Below are 17704 nucleotides of genomic sequence, written 5' to 3'. Positions count from 1 at the left end.
TGGGGCTCATTAATAAGAAACAGCAGCCCAATCTGAAAACTACTGTTAAATCTCATTAGATATATTACATGCTTCTCCTTTCTTTAAAAAAAATTTCTCAGTTTCAGAAATCATTCACTTTTCTAGGCTTTAAAAAAAATAATAAGGGAGAATTCTGTTTACAGGATTTGAGAAAATCCACCCTCTCTTCCATATTTCAAAGTCAAAATGTTTTGTTTGTCACACACAGCTAGCAAACACAAGCCAAGAAAATTCAAATTTCAGTGCCGCTTGACAATTTCAACCTGTTGTTTACTAGCACTGATCAACCAACTTGTTTCAATACCTAAAAATACAAAGGCCACAATTAGTATTTTTTCCCCCCCCAACATTTTGCACATCCTGTTCAGAAGGTAAATTTCCCCTAAAAGGGGGATGCCTTTTTTGGACTGTTGAGGGTCCATGAATCTGAAATTACCATTTTCTGTCTTAGGGCTCCGAGGTTTTAAAGTTGCACACTCCGCTGATTCATCTACCTTTCTATTCTACCCTTCCTGCCCCAATAACTTTACACATTTTTCTATCAAAGATTAAAATTACAGACAAAACGTTCCTGGGCGCTTGAAAACAAATACGAGTAGATTTGTCTTGGACAACTGTGGATTCTTCTCCAGTTCGGCGGACGTGGAAAAGGCCACCGAGAAAGTCCTTGGCTTCCGTGCCCCATCCCAAAAATGTCCATCCACGCTTCTCAAGTCTTTCCATCCGTGAATCAGTTTAAAAGAGTAGCGGTGTTCTTTCGCCTGCCGTCTGCTCTTTCTGAAAGACATCCTTGATCTGGGACAGCTTATTGTGGATCCTCTCTCTCAAGGGAGGGACGTGATGGCTCGGATCCAAGATGTTGGTGACCCTGCGCTCTCTCTCACGCTTCCACATCCGATACGGGTGTGGTGGGAAAGGAGCCTCGTGTCTTTCTCGGCGCAACTGAATGGTTATTCCTCCGATGGCTAGCATACTCCAAACGGACAGGAGGATAATATCTACAAGAGGAAGCCGTACGGTTAGAATGTTTTCACCTCCCCTTTTCTTTATGTCCAAAGGTCTATTTGTTTATTCAGGTTTACTTGAAGCCTTCAAAACAGCTGAAGCTTTTTCAGTTCTGGATGAGAAGCGAAACGTGTTCAAGAAAAAAACAAAGAGAGTCCAGTTGCTTTTTTTGGGGGGGAAAAAACACCTTTGGGACAACTGTTTTGAAGGCTTCAAACAAATCTGAATTAACAAATAGACCAGGGGTCTTCAAACTTGGCCCTTTTATGACTGGTGGATTTCAATGCCCAGAATTCCTCAGCTGGTGTGCCTGGCTGAGGAATTCTGGGAGGGGTCTTCAAATTTGGCCCTTTGATGACTGGTGGACTTCAACTCCCAGAATTCCTCAGCCAGCATGCCTGGCTGAGGAATTCTGGGAGTTGAAGTCCACAAGTCAAAAGGGCCAAGTTTGAAGACCCCTGAAGTAGACAAATAGACAACCATGACCTGGATGACTGAGAATCTCCATAGACTTCAAAACAGTTCAAGCTAAGTCCATCTTCACTGCATCCATTATTTCCCCTCAACTTCCATTGGTTCTCCATGGTCTTGAAAATGTTTTTAGAGGAAGAGGTGCCATAGACTTGCTGCAGATGCTCTTATTGGTGAGTTTGACCCACCAAGCACCCAACCTCACCCACCTCTGTGGTGGCGCAGTGGTCAGAATGCAGTACTTCAGGGTACTTCTGCTGACTGCCGGCTGCCAGCAGTTTGATCCTGACCGGCTCAAGGTTGACCCCCTTCCATCCTTCCGAGATCGGTAAAATGAGGACCCAGATTGTTGGGGGCAACATGCTAACTCTGTGAAGGGCTGTGAAGCGGTATATAAGTCTAAGTGCTGTTGCTATCTCAAAACTTACCATTAGGTTGGAAGGGCACACTGGTGTAAGCTCTCTTGAAGTCTTCGTTCAGAATCCTCCAGAGTAGATCTATGCCAATGTAAGAGAGGCTGGTGTAGATGTAACATGCTGTAGCCAACACTACCGTGTAGGAACCAACAAAGCCGCATGTCAAAATGTTGAGCTAAGAGGAAGAACACAACATGCCTTTGGGATTGGCGACACTACTCTATGGAAGGAAAGCCATTCAAAGTATGTCCTGTTATGCTGCAACGGTTGTAAATGTGAAAAATGGTCATAAGTGGCTTTTTTCAGTGCCGTTGTTAACTTTGAACGGTCACTAAATGAACTGTTGTAAACTGAGGACTACCTGTAATTTGGTGGATCTCTCATATATCTCAGATATACAGTAGTGGCCAAAATTGTGGAAACCTTTTGGAAAAAGTGTATTTTTGAGGTTTGACGGCTAATAACACCACTTTGTTTTTGGAGTAGTACCATAAAATTATATATCAATGGAAAGATAATTTAATCGAGAATGTAATGCAACAAAGTTTGTTCAATTATCTGTACTGTATTCTATGAAACGTTATAGCCAAATAACCAGAAAAAGGAAGCACAACTTGCTCAGGTTGATCTCAGGTAGCTTTCCTTCATCTGATTGTAGCCAATGAGCATGAGTGTTTAGAGAGCCAATCAGGTGTCATCTTGCTTTGGCAATGAGCCAATCAGATCACAGGAGGATTCAGTGATTGATGTCATGTATTGAAGCTGAAAGGAGGACATTTGTCAGTGTGTGATGTGATCGCTATCAAGTTGGTTGGTTTTTTTTGTGTTCTTTCATTTAGTGAGTTTGTAAAACGTAATAAAATTAAAGTCATGGTGCAAAGAGTTGACTGGTCGCCCAGAAAGCGATGTAAAATAGTATTATTAAGTGAACAAGGCTACAGTTGTAAAGAAATTAGAAGAAAAATGGGTGGAAACTTAACCAAAGGTGGCATTTCTACTGTACACTTTTCCCAAAAGGTTTCCACAATTTTGGCCACTACTGTGTGTGTGTGTGTATATATATATATATATTTCCCCATTTGGGACATAACAATAGACCAACCTCAGCCATCCTCCCATCTTGAATATAGCCTTCCTGGATGATGGCCTTTTTATGAAAAGTTAACGGCCAGAGTTGTAAATCACAAGGCCGAAGTTTGCTGAAGATAATTCGGTTGTGGCATCGGCTTCCCCTCCCAGCCTAGGAAAATTGAAATTCATGTTCAGCTGCAAGAAATACTTACAACTCTGGGGCAGCAGACAAAAATTACTGGAATCACCAAGGCGACACAACAGAAAGAGACCCAGTAAACAGCATCGTCTTGAAAAATTCTGTAGTCTCCTGGAACAATGAACACAGAATTGTGACACAGCTTCTTGCCTCTGTCCACAACTGCCACTTTGTCAAATTCTAACAGGAAGATCAACCTAGGAAGTTTCCTCCCTAAAGAAAAGACTCGTGTGTGTGTGTGTGTGTGTTAGAAATTTCATAATTTTGCTTCAAGGACAGCTGACTTGCACTTAAAAAATGACTCAGGAGTGGAGATTTTGGCAGAATTTTCATCGCTAAGCAAAGGGATTGTTCAATGACTCACGCCCCAATTTTACAATCTTTTTAACATAGCTAACCAAATCATTGCAGTCATTAAGCGATGGAACCAAATTCTGATCACGTGACTGGGGATGCTGCAACAGTCATAAGTGCGAGGACTGCTTGTAAGTTACTTTTTCAGTGCCACGCAGAGTGTAAAACAACTCAAATTTGCAAGCCTGGAAAATTATATATAATACATAAGAGTAAGTTATTTCATCTTATTTTGAATGCACCATTTATGTACAAACATCAAATAACAAAGATACAGGCAGTCCTCGACTTACAATCACAATGGAGCCCAAAATTTCTGTTGGTAAGTGAGACATTTGTTAAGTGAGCTTTGCCCCATTTGATGACCTTTCTTGCCACAATTGTTAAGTGAATCACCAGTTAGTATCACGGTTGTTAAATGAATCGGGTTTCCCCGCTGACTTTGCTTGTCAGATCACAAAAGGGGGTTACATGACAACCCAAGACACTGCGATCGTCATAAATGTGAACCAGTTGCCAAGCAACTGAATTTAATCACATGATCATGAGGATAACTGCAAAGTTACGAAAATGGTCATAACTCACTTTTTTCAATGCCATTGTAACTTTGAACGATCACTAAATGAACTGTTGTAAGTTGAGGACTACCTGAATTAGGCCAGTTTTCTTTTTAGCCTATTCTAGGTTATAACTAGTTCTTCTTCTTCCATTTTATTTTTGCCTATTCTAGGTTATAACTAGTTCTTCTTCCATTTTCCTTTCCCCTATTCTAGGTTTTAACTAGTTCTTCCATTTTATTTTTGCCTATTCTAGGTTATAACTAGTTGTTCTTCCATTTTATTTTTGCCTATTCTAGGTTATAACTAGTTCTTCCATTTTCTTTTCACCTATTCTAGGTTTTAACTAGTTCTTCCATTTTATTTTTGCCTATTCTAGGTTATAACTAGTTCTTCTTCCATTTTCTTTTCGCCTATTCTAGGTTATAACTAATTCCTCCATTTTCTTTTCGCCTGTTCTAGGTTATAACTAATTCTTCTTCCATTTTCTTTTCGCCTATTCTAGGTTATACTAGTTCTTCTTCCATTTTCTTTTCGCCTATTCTAGGTTATAATTAATTCTTCTTATTCTAGGTTATAACTAGTTCTTCTTCCATTTCTTTTACCCTATTCTAGGTTATAACTAGTTCATTTTTTTAAAAAAAATCACAGATTTCTCCAATTGGATACATTTTATACAAGTGTTTAATTACTACCATTACAAATAGAACTTTTTTTTTAAAAAAAATTGCAAATTATTTTAAAGCATGAGGTCCGTTCATGAGCCACTATCATTATATGGATGCCTTGTCAATTTGTTTCTCAATGAAGAATGCTTCTTAGATGTTCAAATTTAAGTGAGTATCGCGGAAATGTTTCTATCGCTTACCTATTGGAGTGAAGAAAAATGAAGAGGACACAAGAAACCCCAACACTACTCCTACAATTAGCATACACGGGATCACAAGACCAAATCGCCACCAACTTCCTATTAAGAGGAGGCCTCCAATGATACCGGCTGTTGCAGTAAGACCAAGATTGACTGGAAAAACAAGGGGGTGGGATGAAGGAGGAGAAGAGGAGGAAGAGGAAAGATTAGAGCGGCAGGAATAAGTATTCCACTATCCCTCGTCTTTGCAACATTACTCATTATTTACTTTTAAGATATTTCCTCATTTTCACCACAAGGGAAGCAGACCCATCTGGTCCTTCAAAAACTGACATGAGTGCTTCCCAGAGCTTGACTTTTAGTAACCAGACTCACCATGAGAAGCCGTGCCGTGGATTTGAATTTCCACCGTTCTTAGCAATGACCATGCTGGTGGAGAATTCTGGGAGTTGATGTCCATATAGTACATCTCTAAAAATTTTATAGAAACCATGGTTGAATATCGAAGAATAGAATAGAGCTGGAAGGGACCTTGGAGGTCTTCTAGTCCAACCCGCTGATCAAGCATGAGACCTTATACCGGGGGGGTAGGCAACCTTGGCTCTTTTATGACTCGTGGACTTCAACTCCCAGAATTCCTGAGCCAGCCATGCTGAGGGGAAAGGGAGAGGTTTCCAAGCTGAGCTATGCTGGCTCAGGAATTCTGGGAGTTGAAGTCCACGAATCATAAAAGAGCCAAGGTTGCCTATCCCTGCCCTATACCATTTCAGACAAATGGCTGTCCAATCCCTTCTTTAAAATATTTTTTAAAAAAATTATTTAAAATCTTCAGTGATGGAGCACCCACAACTTCTGGAGGCAAGCTGTTCCAATGGTTAATTGTTCTCACTGTCAGGAAATTCCTCCTTAGTTCTAAGTTAGTCCTCTCCTTGATTAGTTTCCATCCATTGCTTCTTGTCTTACCTTCAAGGACACTGGAGAATAGAAGTCTATGGAGATTCTCAACCATCCAGGTCATGCTTATCCCAAAGGTGCCTTTGGGACTTTGGAGAATAGGTTGACTCTCTCTTCCTTGTGGCAGCCCCTCAAATATTGGAAGACTGTTATCGTGTCACCCCTAATCCTTCTTTTCACTAGACTAGACATACTCAATTCTTGCAACTGTCCTTCATATGTTTTAGCCTCCAGTCCCCTAATCACCTTTGTTGCTCTTCTCTGCAATCTTTCTAGAGTGCAGAGGTCCTTATGGATGCAACGCTTTGCTAAAGTTATCCATTCAAGGCTATTTGTAATGTTATCATTACTGCAGAAAGAGATGCCCCCTCAATAGAACTGAGGCACGCTTTGAAATGTTGAAAAGAAGAGCGTGTAAATTTATCATTTATTATACATCCAGCCAGCTTTCTCCCACCCCCCTCCGAAGTTCCACAGTCCCATTATAAAAAGCAAGTATATTAAGCACTGATGAGAAGAGCAAATTAAGCTCCAACTGATCTTTGACACTATCTGTGAGTGATTGCGGGGAACCTGGGACTTTATAAGGCAGTGATGGCGAACCTTTTAGAGACCGAGTGCCCAAACTGCAACCCCAAACCCACTTATGCATCGTCGGGTGCTGGGTGGGTGTGGCCCATTGGGTGGGTGTGGCCCATTGGGTGGGTGTGGCTGCGGTGGTAACGGCAGTCTGGGTGGGACTAAAAAGTTCAATCAATCAATTCCAACTTTGCAAGATCTTTTTTTTCCCCGCGAGAAGTTGAAATTGACTGATTGAACCTTTTTTTTTTTGCACACAGCGGTGGAGGCCTAAAGCGAAAAGGTTTTATAAAACCCAGCTGAAGGCCTACGACTGAGGCGACGGCGCGCATGCCCACAGAGAGGGCTCTGAGTGCTGCCTCTGGCACCCATGCCATAGGTTCGCCACCACTGTTATAAGGTATCGTTAGGGCCAGTGGTTTTTTTGTAAATAAATTTAAAAAAAGGTGCCGGAACTCACACACGTCATACAACCCGCCTTGATACCCTACAAGGTTCCGTCCAAAAAAGATGCCGGAACTCCGTTCTGGGCGTTCTATGACAAAAAAAAGCCCTGGTTAGGGCTACTTTTTGAGTAAATAAGAGAATCTTGAAAAAGAAATTTCCCATCTACCAGCAAATTCACCACTGAACAATCCGAAACATGTCTTCCCATTGTGGGAAGTCAGCCCCCCAGACAAGGAAATATTAAAAAGAGCAGGAAAATATATTTCCTCAAAGGATCTTAAAGAGGCAGAAAAGCATGCCCAGTTTTTTCTTAATAGCCCCAAGTCTCCCTCCCCGAAACAGAAACCAGCTCTGTAGAAATCTAGATGGAGGCCCCAGCTAGAAGCTTAGGAAGACAAAGACTCCTAAAATCTACATACCCCACCCAAACTCTTAAGACAGGACATAATAGGATTAACATAAGAGATACCAAAGGGCACACTCAGACTCAGGTCAAAGTTCATGCCACGGGAAGAACTCCAAACAAAAGGCTCCAGAGGGTATAAAAACCCACTCCCTACATGTGCTCACTCTTCTTTTCTGCCAGAGCCATCTTTCTGTCTGGCTCTCTCTTCAATAAACTGCAACCGTCTTTCTAAAGCAGTCGCCATGTTGTTTATCCCCGGCTTGGACTGAACCATGATGAAGACTTTTCTTCCAACACCTTTATAGGCTGAGTTGCAATTTATATGCAAAACTACCAACCTACTACTTCTTGATTGTTGATATCAATTTTTCCTTCTGTGTGTTTCCCAGCCTCTCCCCCTTCTCTCACACCAGTGGTTGCTTAATCTGGCCGAAGGGATGAGAAATTTCAGCTCAGAATCGGGGTGAATCTGGTTCAAGTCCACCCTCGCTCATGAAACACCAATCTCTGTTCCAATGTGGAGCTTCCAACAGCTTTGGCAAGGCGCAAATATAACCATATAAAATTTCAAGATCCAATCTGGGTCGGTCACTGGTTTCCGAGCTTTCGGATTCCTGCTGGAGCCCATCTTGAGGGAATTTCTCTCTAGGACAGGGGTAGGCAACCTTGGCTCTTTCATGACTCGTGGACTTCAACTCCCAGAATTCCTGACCCAGCCATTCTGAGGGGAAAGGGAGAGGTTTCCAAGCTGAGCCATGCTGGCTCAAGAATTCTGGGAGTTGAAGTCCACGAATCATAGAAGAGCCAAGGTTGCCTACCCCTGATCTAGGAGGGTGCGTGCTTTGGGCTGTTCTGTGTGTAGTATTTATGTGGTGCCTCTTGTGTGTGGTTTTTTAGATGTTGATTGGGGTGTTGATGGCTGGATATTAAGTCGTTGATGTGTTATTCCACACCTCAGTCAACACCTAAAAAGCCATACACAACAGGCACAATATAAATACCACATGGAGAATAGCCCAAAGCACATATTCCAGTAGAGAAAAATTCCCTCAGAATGGATTCCAGTACATCCGAAAGCTCAGAAGACAAAACGTTTGTTCCGGGTGACCGACCCAGATTGGATCCTGCAACATTATCCTGGGACACATAGATTCGCCTTCCTATAAAATTTCAACTCACCATCATAGCTGAGAGCAGATGTTTTCGTAATGACAATGTAGAAAAAGAAAGACGTGAAGATGAAGCCGCTAAAGAATAAACCTAAGGGGGAGGGGGGGAAAATAAAATTAAAAAAAAAATATTAAAACAAGTCTTTTTTTCTCTCTCTCCAGAATGTTAGGATATATAGGTACAGAGAGTCTTCAACTTATGACAGCAATTGACCCCAAAAATTCTGTTGCTTTTTTTGCTCCCTCATCACAACAGTTGCATCTCTCGCCTTTGCTCAGCTTTTCCCCAAAATCATAACCGCACTTTGCCCTTATATTTTTATATTTTTATTATGCTTTTATATCTTTTTTTACAGATATATTTTGTATTGGTTCTTAGTTGTAAGCGGCCCAGAACTGAACAGGAGATGAAAGGACGATTAAACGATTAAACCCACACAGTGAGCGGTGGCAAAACACAGTTCCTGAGCAAATGTCCACTACAAGACAGGAGGCGACACTCTTAGAAAACAGGAGTGCCAAAAATGGACACTAACCAGGGGGTATCTTGAGAAGGTCTCACTCTACAGATATAAAGGCCCACACAAGTTCACAATGCACAAGGCGTGGAACTGGCATCTTATATCTTTTTATTTCTATCTCACTGGATATACTGACAATCTTGGTCCAGCTGGATGGAACTGGGGCTCCAACATTTGAAGGACCATAGAATTCTTAAACTCAAATACTTTGGCCACCTAATGAGAAGGAAGGACTCACTGGAGAAGAGTCTAATGCTGGGAAAGATGGAGGGCAATAGAAGAAGGGGATGACAGAGAATGAGGTGGCTGGATGGAGTCACTGAAGCAGTAGGCGTGAGCTTAAATGGACGCCAGAAGATGGTAGAGGACAGGAAGGCCTGGAGGAACGTTGCCCATGGGGTCACGATGGGTCGGACACGACTTCGCAACTAACAACAACAAGAATTCTTAATCCCATTGGAAAAGATTCTTCTCTCCGTGACAATAATGAAATGTTTTTCTGGATTAAATTGAGAAGTGTGTGCTATATTTTGTTTTTGTTCAAAACAATAAACTAGACTCCAGATCCTAGACTTCTTATCAATCCAACGATTACATAGGATTGACACCGGGCAAGATCAACCCTGATGGGAAAGGTCTACCCCAGAATCAAGCACCCCTCCTTAAAAGTACCTGTTTTCCAGAATCTGTGTCCGAAGAAACAGATAAAGAGACCAAGAAGAGCCAACATGGTGAAAAATATTTTAGTGGACAACCTTCCTATAAATAGAGAAGAGAATTAGGATTAAGCTATGGTTTATTATTGTGTTCTCTCATCAACAAATATGGCTTCACCTCCTTAACTAGAGGAAAACTCTCCAGAGGGTGGTTATAGAAGGATTAAATTAAGGGGGGTCCAACCTTGGCTATTTTAAGACTTGTGGACTTCAACTCCCAAAATTCCCCAGCTGGGATGGCTGTCTGAGGAATTCTGGGAGTTGGAGTAAGTTCACAGGTCCTAAAATTGCCACCCTTTTATTTTTTCTAGAGTTATCAGACCACTTGGAGAAACAAATGACCCCATGTTGTTAAATCCAATATGGTCAAAACATTGGAATGGTGATTGCGATGATGTGGCCTAAGCCCTGGCTGTTTTTTTTTATATATACAGAACTTCTATTACACCGTTGTGGCCGCCATCTTGACTATTTTCACCATAACCAATGTGCAATACTGCCTAAGAAATCTACCTAAATTTAGCTCTATCCTCCTCCACAATTACTGGCTGTTATTAACTTCAAGGATGTCTTCCTGATATTCTAAGAAAGTTTAATAAAACTCATCCAACACAACTTTTAACGTCCTCTTGATAATTCCTCTGGTTTATTCCTCTGATAATTCTTTTCTTCTCAGCTCTATTCTCAAAATATAAAGATGGATGTTAAATTATGGAGGATACAGGCAGTCCTCAATCATTTGTTAGTGACCGTTTGGCATTACAACGGCCTTACACATGGCTGAAAACCCTGCCCATTTTAAACTTCCATCAAAAGACATGCAAAAAAGAAGGGTTTTCATGTCATGGTGGCATCTGCCATTTTGACATTTTTGGCCACCTGTTGATGCCTCTACACAACCATGGATGCTCCGTTGACTTACTAAAGGTGTAGCAGTTATTCACCAAGGCAGAGAAGCTACAGGCATATGTGTGAACAGGCACATATGCAGCTGAAGTGTTCCACTTAGGATCTCTCACAATGACATTGTAGATCACGCCTTGTCCAGGAAGCGAAGAGAAGTACAGCTCAGTTTTACCTTGACTGGTTAACGTCATCAACTGTGAGGACATAAAAAATAGATGGCGCGTAAAGAAAAAAATTGGGTCACAGATCCCATCGCTCTATCTCTCTATATCTCTCTATCTACATCTATCCACCTATCTGTCTGTCTGTCTGTCTGTCTACCTACCCACTCACCCACCTATCCACCCACCTATCCATCCATCCATCTACCCACCTATCTACCCACCTATCCATCCATCTACTCACCTATTTACCTATCTACCTACCTACCTCTATCTATCTACCTACCTATCTACCTACCTACCTATCTATCTACCCACCTATCTACCCACCTATCCATCCATATATCTACCCACCTACCTACCTATCTACCCACCTATCCATCCATCCATCCATCTACCCACCTATCTACCCATCTATCCATCCATCCATCTACTCACCTATCTACCTACCTACCTACCTCTCTATCTACCTACCTCTATCTATCTTTCTGCCTATCTACCCGCCTATCTACCCATCTACCTACCTACCTACCTATCTATCTATCATGACACACAGACCTAAAGATTCCCACTGGAAGAAACCATTCAAGTTTCCAAGAGGGCTGTTCTGCATTTAAGTTAGTCATATGCCAGAGTACCCAAAACTTCACTCCATCTGCAGTGAAAAACAGCGTTGACTTACTTTAGATCCATGAGCCCGGATACTTTGAGCTTCAGACATTCTTTTCATGTGACTCACAAAGGTGGCTTCAGATAAATCGTTCTCAGGGAGAAAATACTGATAGACATCATAATAGAGTCTCCACCTGGAATCCAGACTTGTTCCCGAATCACATGATGGTGGGTTTGAGCCTCTGGATAATAGAAGGAAATTAGAGTAGGTTTAGATGGGAACCACACCTTTGCGCCGTGCCTCCAGAGTCTTTAAGATCTTTTGTTCCTCCCTACCCAATCAGGTAAAAGAGTAATTTCAAACAGAGAAAGAAACTTATGGATATCAAGAGCATTTCAAAATGAATGAATCCTTGACCTCAAAATACTCATCAGAGTGAAACCTGGTTAGAACTTAGACCAGAGATTATGAGAAACCTGGTTAGAACTTGGACCAGAGATTATGAGAAAATACCACTGGCATGGATGAGATAGTAAAAAAAAATATCCCAGAAAAAGACAATGGCAAACCACTTCCGAACCATNCAAAGCCGCATGTCAAAATGTTGAGCTAAGAGGAAGAACACAACATGCCTTTGGGATTGGCGACACTACTCTATGGAAGGAAAGCCATTCAAAGTATGTCCTGTTATGCTGCAACGGTTGTAAATGTGAAAAATGGTCATAAGTGGCTTTTTTCAGTGCCGTTGTTAACTTTGAACGGTCACTAAATGAACTGTTGTAAGCTGAGGACTACCTGTAATTTGGTGGATCTCTCATATATCTCAGATATACAGTAGTGGCCAAAATTGTGGAAACCTTTTGGGAAAAGTGTATTTTTGAGGTTTGATGGCTAATAACACCACTTTTTGGGGGGGAGTAGCACCATAAAATTATATATCAATGGAAAGATAATTTAATCAAGAATGTAATGCAACAAGGTTTGTTCAATTATCTGTAATCTATGAAACGTTATAGCCAAATAACCAGAAAAAGGAAGCACAACTTGCTCAGGTTGATCTCAGGTAGCTTTCCTTCATCTGATTGTAGCCAATGAGCATGATGTTTAGAGAGCCAATCAGGTGTCATCTTGCTTTGGCAATGAGCCAATCAGATCACAGTAAGATCCAGTGATTGATGTCATGTATTGAAGCTGAGAGGAGGACATTTGTCAGTGTGTTATGTGATGGCTATCAAGTTGGTTGGGGTTTTTTGTGTTCTTTCATTTAGTGAGCTTGTAAAACGTAATAAAATTAAAGTCATGGTGCAAAGACTTGACTGGTCGCCCAGCAAGCGATGTAAAATAGTATTATTAAGGGAACAAGGCTACAGTTGTAAAGAAATTAGAAGAAAAATGGGTGGAAACTTAACCAAAGGTGGCATTTCTACTGTACACTTTTCCCAAAAGGTTTCCACAATTTTGGCCACTACTGTGTGTGTGTGTGTGTATATATATATATATATTTCCCCATTTGGGACATAACAATAGACCAACCTCAGCCATCCTCCCATCTTGAATATAGCCTTCCTGGATGATGGCCTTTTTATGAGAAGTTAACGGCCAGAGTTGTAAATCACAAGGCCGAAGTTTGCTGAAGATAATTCGGTTGTGGCATCGGCTTCCCCTCCCAGCCTAGGAAAATTGAAATTCATGTTCAGCTGCAAGAAATACTTACAACTCTGGGGCAGCAGACAAAAATTACTGGAATCACCAAGGCGACACAACAGAAAGAGACCCAGTAAACAGCATCGTCTTGAAAAATTCTGTAGTCTCCTGGAACAATGAACACAGAATTGTGACACAGCTTCTTGCCTCTGTCCACAACTGCCACTTTGTCAAATTCTAACAGGAAGATCAACCTAGGAAGTTTCCTCCCTAAAGAAAAGACTCATGTGTGTGTGTGTGTGTGTGTTAGAAATTTCATAATTTTGCTTCAAGGACAGCTGACTTGCACTTAAAAAATGACTCAGGAGTGGAGATTTTGGCAGAATTTTCATCGCTAAGCAAAGGGATTGTTCAATGACTCACGCCCCAATTTTACAATCTTTTTAACATAGCTAACCAAATCATTGCAGTCATTAAGCGATGGAACCAAATTCTGATCACGTGACTGGGGATGCTGCAACAGTCATAAGTGCGAGGACCGCTTGTAAGTTACTTTTTCAGTGCCACGCAGAGTGTAAAACAACTCAAATTTGCAAGCCTGGAAAATTATATATAATACAACAGAGTAAATGATTTCCATCTTATTTTGAATGTGCCATTTATGTACAAACATCAAATAACAAAGATACAGGCAGTCCTCGACTTAACGATCACAATTGAGCCCAAAAATTCTGTTGCTAAGTGAGACATTTTTTAAGTGAGCTTTGCCCCATTTGATGACCTTTCTTGCCACAGTTGTTAAGTGAATCACTGCAGTTAGTATCACGGTCGTTAAATGAATCGGGTTTCCCCACTGACTTTGCTTGTCAGGTCACAAAAGGGGGTTACATGACCTCCCAAGACACTGCGATCGTCATAAATGTGAACCAGTTGCCAAGCAACTGAATTTTGATCACATGATCATGAGGATAACTGCAAAGTTACGAAAATGGTCATAACTCACTTTTTTCAATGCCATTGTAACTTTGAACGATCACTAAATGAACTGTTGTAAGTTGAGGACTACCTGAATTAGGCCAGTTTTCTTTTTAGCCTATTCTAGGTTATAACTAGTTCTTCTTCCATTTTATTTTTGCCTATTCTAGGTTATAACTAGTTGTTCTTCCATTTTCTTTTCGCCTATTCTAGGTTTTAACTAGTTCTTCCATTTTATTTTTGCCTATTCTAGGTTATAACTAGTTCTTCTTCCATTTTATTTTTGCCTATTCTAGGTTATAACTAGTTGTTCTTCCATTTTCTTTTCGCCTATTCTAGGTTTTAACTAGTTCCATTTTATTTTTGCCTATTCTAGGTTATAACTCGTTCTTCCATTTTCTTTTCGCTTATTCTAGGTTATAACTAGTTCTTCCATTTTATTTTTGCCTATTCTAGGTTATAACTAGTTCCTCCATTTTCTTTTCGCCTATTCTAGGTTATAACTAGTTCTTCTTCCATTTTCTTTTCGCCTATTCTAGGTTATAACTAATTCTTCTTATTCTAGGTTATAACTAGTTCTTCTTCCATTTCTTTTACCCTATTCTAGGTTATAACTAGTTCATTTTTTTAAAAAAAAACCACAGATTTCTCTAATTGGATACATTTTATACAAGTGTTTAATTACTACCATTACAAATAGAACTTTTTTTTAAAAAAAAATTGCAAATTATTTTAAAGCATGAGGTCCGTTCATGGGCCACTATCATTATATGGATGCCTTGGCAATTTGTTTCTCAATGAAGAATGCTTCTTAGATGTTCAAATTTAAGTGAGTATCGCGGAAATGTTTCTATCGCTTACCTATTGGAGTGAAGAAAAACGAAGAGGACACAAGAAACCCCAACACTACTCCTACAATTAGCATACACGGGATCACAAGACCAAATCGCCACCAGCTTCCTATTAAGAGGAGGCCTCCAATGATACCGGCTGTTGCAGTAAGACCAAGATTGACTGGAAAAACAAGGGGGTGGGATGAAGGAGGAGAAGAGAGGAAGAGGAAAGATTAGAGCGGTAGGAATAAGTATTCCACTATCCCTCGTCTTTGCAACATTACTCATTATTTACTTTTAAGATATTTCCTCATTTTCACCACAAGGGAAGCAGACCCATCTGGTCCTTCAAAAACTGACATGAGTGCTTCCCAGAGCTTGACTTTTAGTAACCAGACTCACCGTGAGAAGCCGTGCCGTGGATTTGAATTTCCACCGTTCTTAGCAATGACCATGCTGGTGGAGAATTCTGGGAGTTGATGTCCATTCAGTACATCTCTATGGTTGAATATCGAAGAATAGAATAGAGCTGGAAGAGACCTTGGAGGTCTTCTAGTCCAACCCCCTGATCAAGCAGGAGACCCTATACCAGGGGTAGGCAACCTTGGCTCTTTTAAGACTCGTGGACTTCAACTCCCAGAATTCCTGAGCCAGCCATGCTGAGGGGAAAGGGAGAGGTTTCCAAGCTGAGCTATGCTGGCTGAGGAATTCTGGGAGTTGAAGTCCACGAGTCATAAAAGAGCCAAGGTTGCCTACCACTGCCCTATACCATTTCAGACAAATGGCTGTCCAATCCTTTCTTTAAAATATTTTTTTAAAAATTATTTAAAATCTTCAGTGATGGAGCACCCACAACCAGAAGTTGCAAAAGGCAAGCTGTTCCAATGGTTAATTGTTCTCACTGTCAGGAAATTCCTCCTTTGTTCTAAGTTAGTCCTCTCCTTGATTAGTTTCCATCCATTGCTTCTTGTCTTACCTTCAAGGACACTGGAGAATACTGTAGAAGTCTATGGAGATTCTCAACCATCCAGGTCATGCTTATCCCAAAGGTGCCTTTGGGACTTTGGAGAATAGGTTGACTCTCTCTTCCTTGTGGCAGCCCCTCAAATATTGGAAGACTGTTATCATGTTATCCCTAATCCTTCTTTTCACTAGACTAGACATACTCAATTCTTGCAACTGTCCTTCATATGTTTTAGCCTCCAGTCCCCTAATCATCTTTGTTGCTCTTCTCTGCAATCTTTCTAGAGTGCAGAGGTCCTTATGGATGCAACGCTTTGCTAAAGTTATCCATTCCAAGGCTATTTGTAATGTTATCATTACTGCAGAAAGAGATGGCCCCTCAATAGAACTGAGGCACGCTTTGAAATGTTGAAAAGAAGAGCGTGTAAATTTATCATTTATTATACATCCAGCCAGCTTTCTCCCACCCCCCTCCGAAGTTCCACAGTCCCGTTATAAAAAGCAAGTATATTAAGCACTGATGAGAAGAGCAAATTAAGCTCCAACTGATCTTTGACACTATCTGTGAGTGATTGCGGGGAACCTGGGACTTTATAAGGTATCGTTAGGGCCAGTGCTTTTTTTGTAAATAAATTTTAAAAAAAGGTGCCGGAACTCACACACGTCATACAACCCGCCTTGCCTACCCTACAAGGTTCCGTCCAAAAAAGATGCCGGAACTCCGTTCTGGGCGTTGTATGACAAAAAAAAGCCCTGGTTAGGGCTACTTTTTCAGTAAATAAGAGAATCTTGAAAAAGAAATTTCCCATCTACCAGCAAATTCACCACTGAACAATCCGAAACATGTCTTCCCATTGTGGGAAGTCAGCCCCCCAGACAAGGAAATATTAAAAAGGGCAGGAAAATATATTTCCTCAAAGGATCTTAAAGAGGCAGAAAAGCATGCCCAGATTTTCTTAATAGCCCCAAGTCTCCCTCCCCCAAGCAGAAATCAGCTCTATAGAAATGCTGATATAAATCCAGGAAAGTTGGAGCTAGAAGATTAAGAAGACAAAGACACCTAAAATCTACATACCCCACCCAAACTCTAAGACAGGACATAATAGGATTAATACAGAGATACCAAAGGGCACACTCAGACTCAGGTCAAAGTTCATGCCGCGGGAACAACTCCAAACAAAAGGCTCCAGAGGGTATAAAAACCCACTCCCTACATGTGCTCACTCTTCTTTTCTGCCAGAGCCATCTTTCTGTCTGGCTCTCTCTTCAATAAACTGCAACCGTCTTTCTAAAGCAATCGCCATGTTGTTTATCCCCGGCTTGGACTGAACCATGATGAAGACTTTTCTTCCAACACCTTTATAGGCTGAGTTGCAATTTATATGCAAAACTACCAACCTACTACCTCTTGATTGTTGATACCAATTTTTCCTTCTGTGTGTTTCCCAGCCTCTCCCCCTTCTCTCACATCAGTGGTTGCTTAATTTGGCCAAAGGGATGAGAAATTTCACCTCAGAATCGGGGTGAATCTGGTTCAAGTCCACCCTCGCTCATGAAACACCAATCTCTGTTCCAATGTGGAGCTTCCAACAGCTTTGGTAAGGCGCAAATATAACCATATAAAATTTCAAGATCCAATCTGGGTCGGTCACTGGTTTTATTTATTTATTTATTTATTTTATTTAATTTATATGCCGCCCTTCTCCCGACAGGGACTCAGGGCAGCGCACAACATATTTAAAACCAGAACATATATACAATCCCCCCCTTAAAACCGAATTAAACCGAATTTTAATGTTGCGTCTTCCGAATATTTAAAACCCAATGTAAAATCCACCCTAGGTCAGGTCCGCTT

The 17704-nt window shown here is 41.0% G+C and overlaps 1 protein-coding gene across 1 annotated transcript in view; it reads right to left on the bottom strand.

Annotated features, from left to right (window-relative positions):
- Positions 1 to 361: 361 nt before the first annotated feature.
- The window catches only part of TM7SF3 (transmembrane 7 superfamily member 3), a 35618-nt gene continuing 18275 nt past the window's right edge, over positions 362 to 17704 (bottom strand). The window contains exons 9-12 of the mRNA XM_029286779.1: positions 14915 to 15067; positions 13149 to 13246; positions 1926 to 2088; positions 362 to 1019 (exon numbers count right to left, since the gene is read on the bottom strand). Coding sequence (XP_029142612.1) covers positions 757 to 1019; positions 1926 to 2088; positions 13149 to 13246; positions 14915 to 15067 — 677 coding nt within the window. The 3' untranslated portion in view covers positions 362 to 756. The remainder of the gene's footprint in view (positions 1020 to 1925; positions 2089 to 13148; positions 13247 to 14914; positions 15068 to 17704) is intronic.

The sequence above is a fragment of the Protobothrops mucrosquamatus genome, unplaced genomic scaffold (assembly GCF_001527695.2).
Source record: "Protobothrops mucrosquamatus isolate PMUCROS unplaced genomic scaffold, P.Mucros_1.0 scaffold4925, whole genome shotgun sequence".
NCBI lineage: Eukaryota > Metazoa > Chordata > Lepidosauria > Squamata > Viperidae > Protobothrops > Protobothrops mucrosquamatus.
Note: the sequence above shows the minus strand (reverse complement) of the source record. Positions and strands in the feature narration are given on the sequence as shown.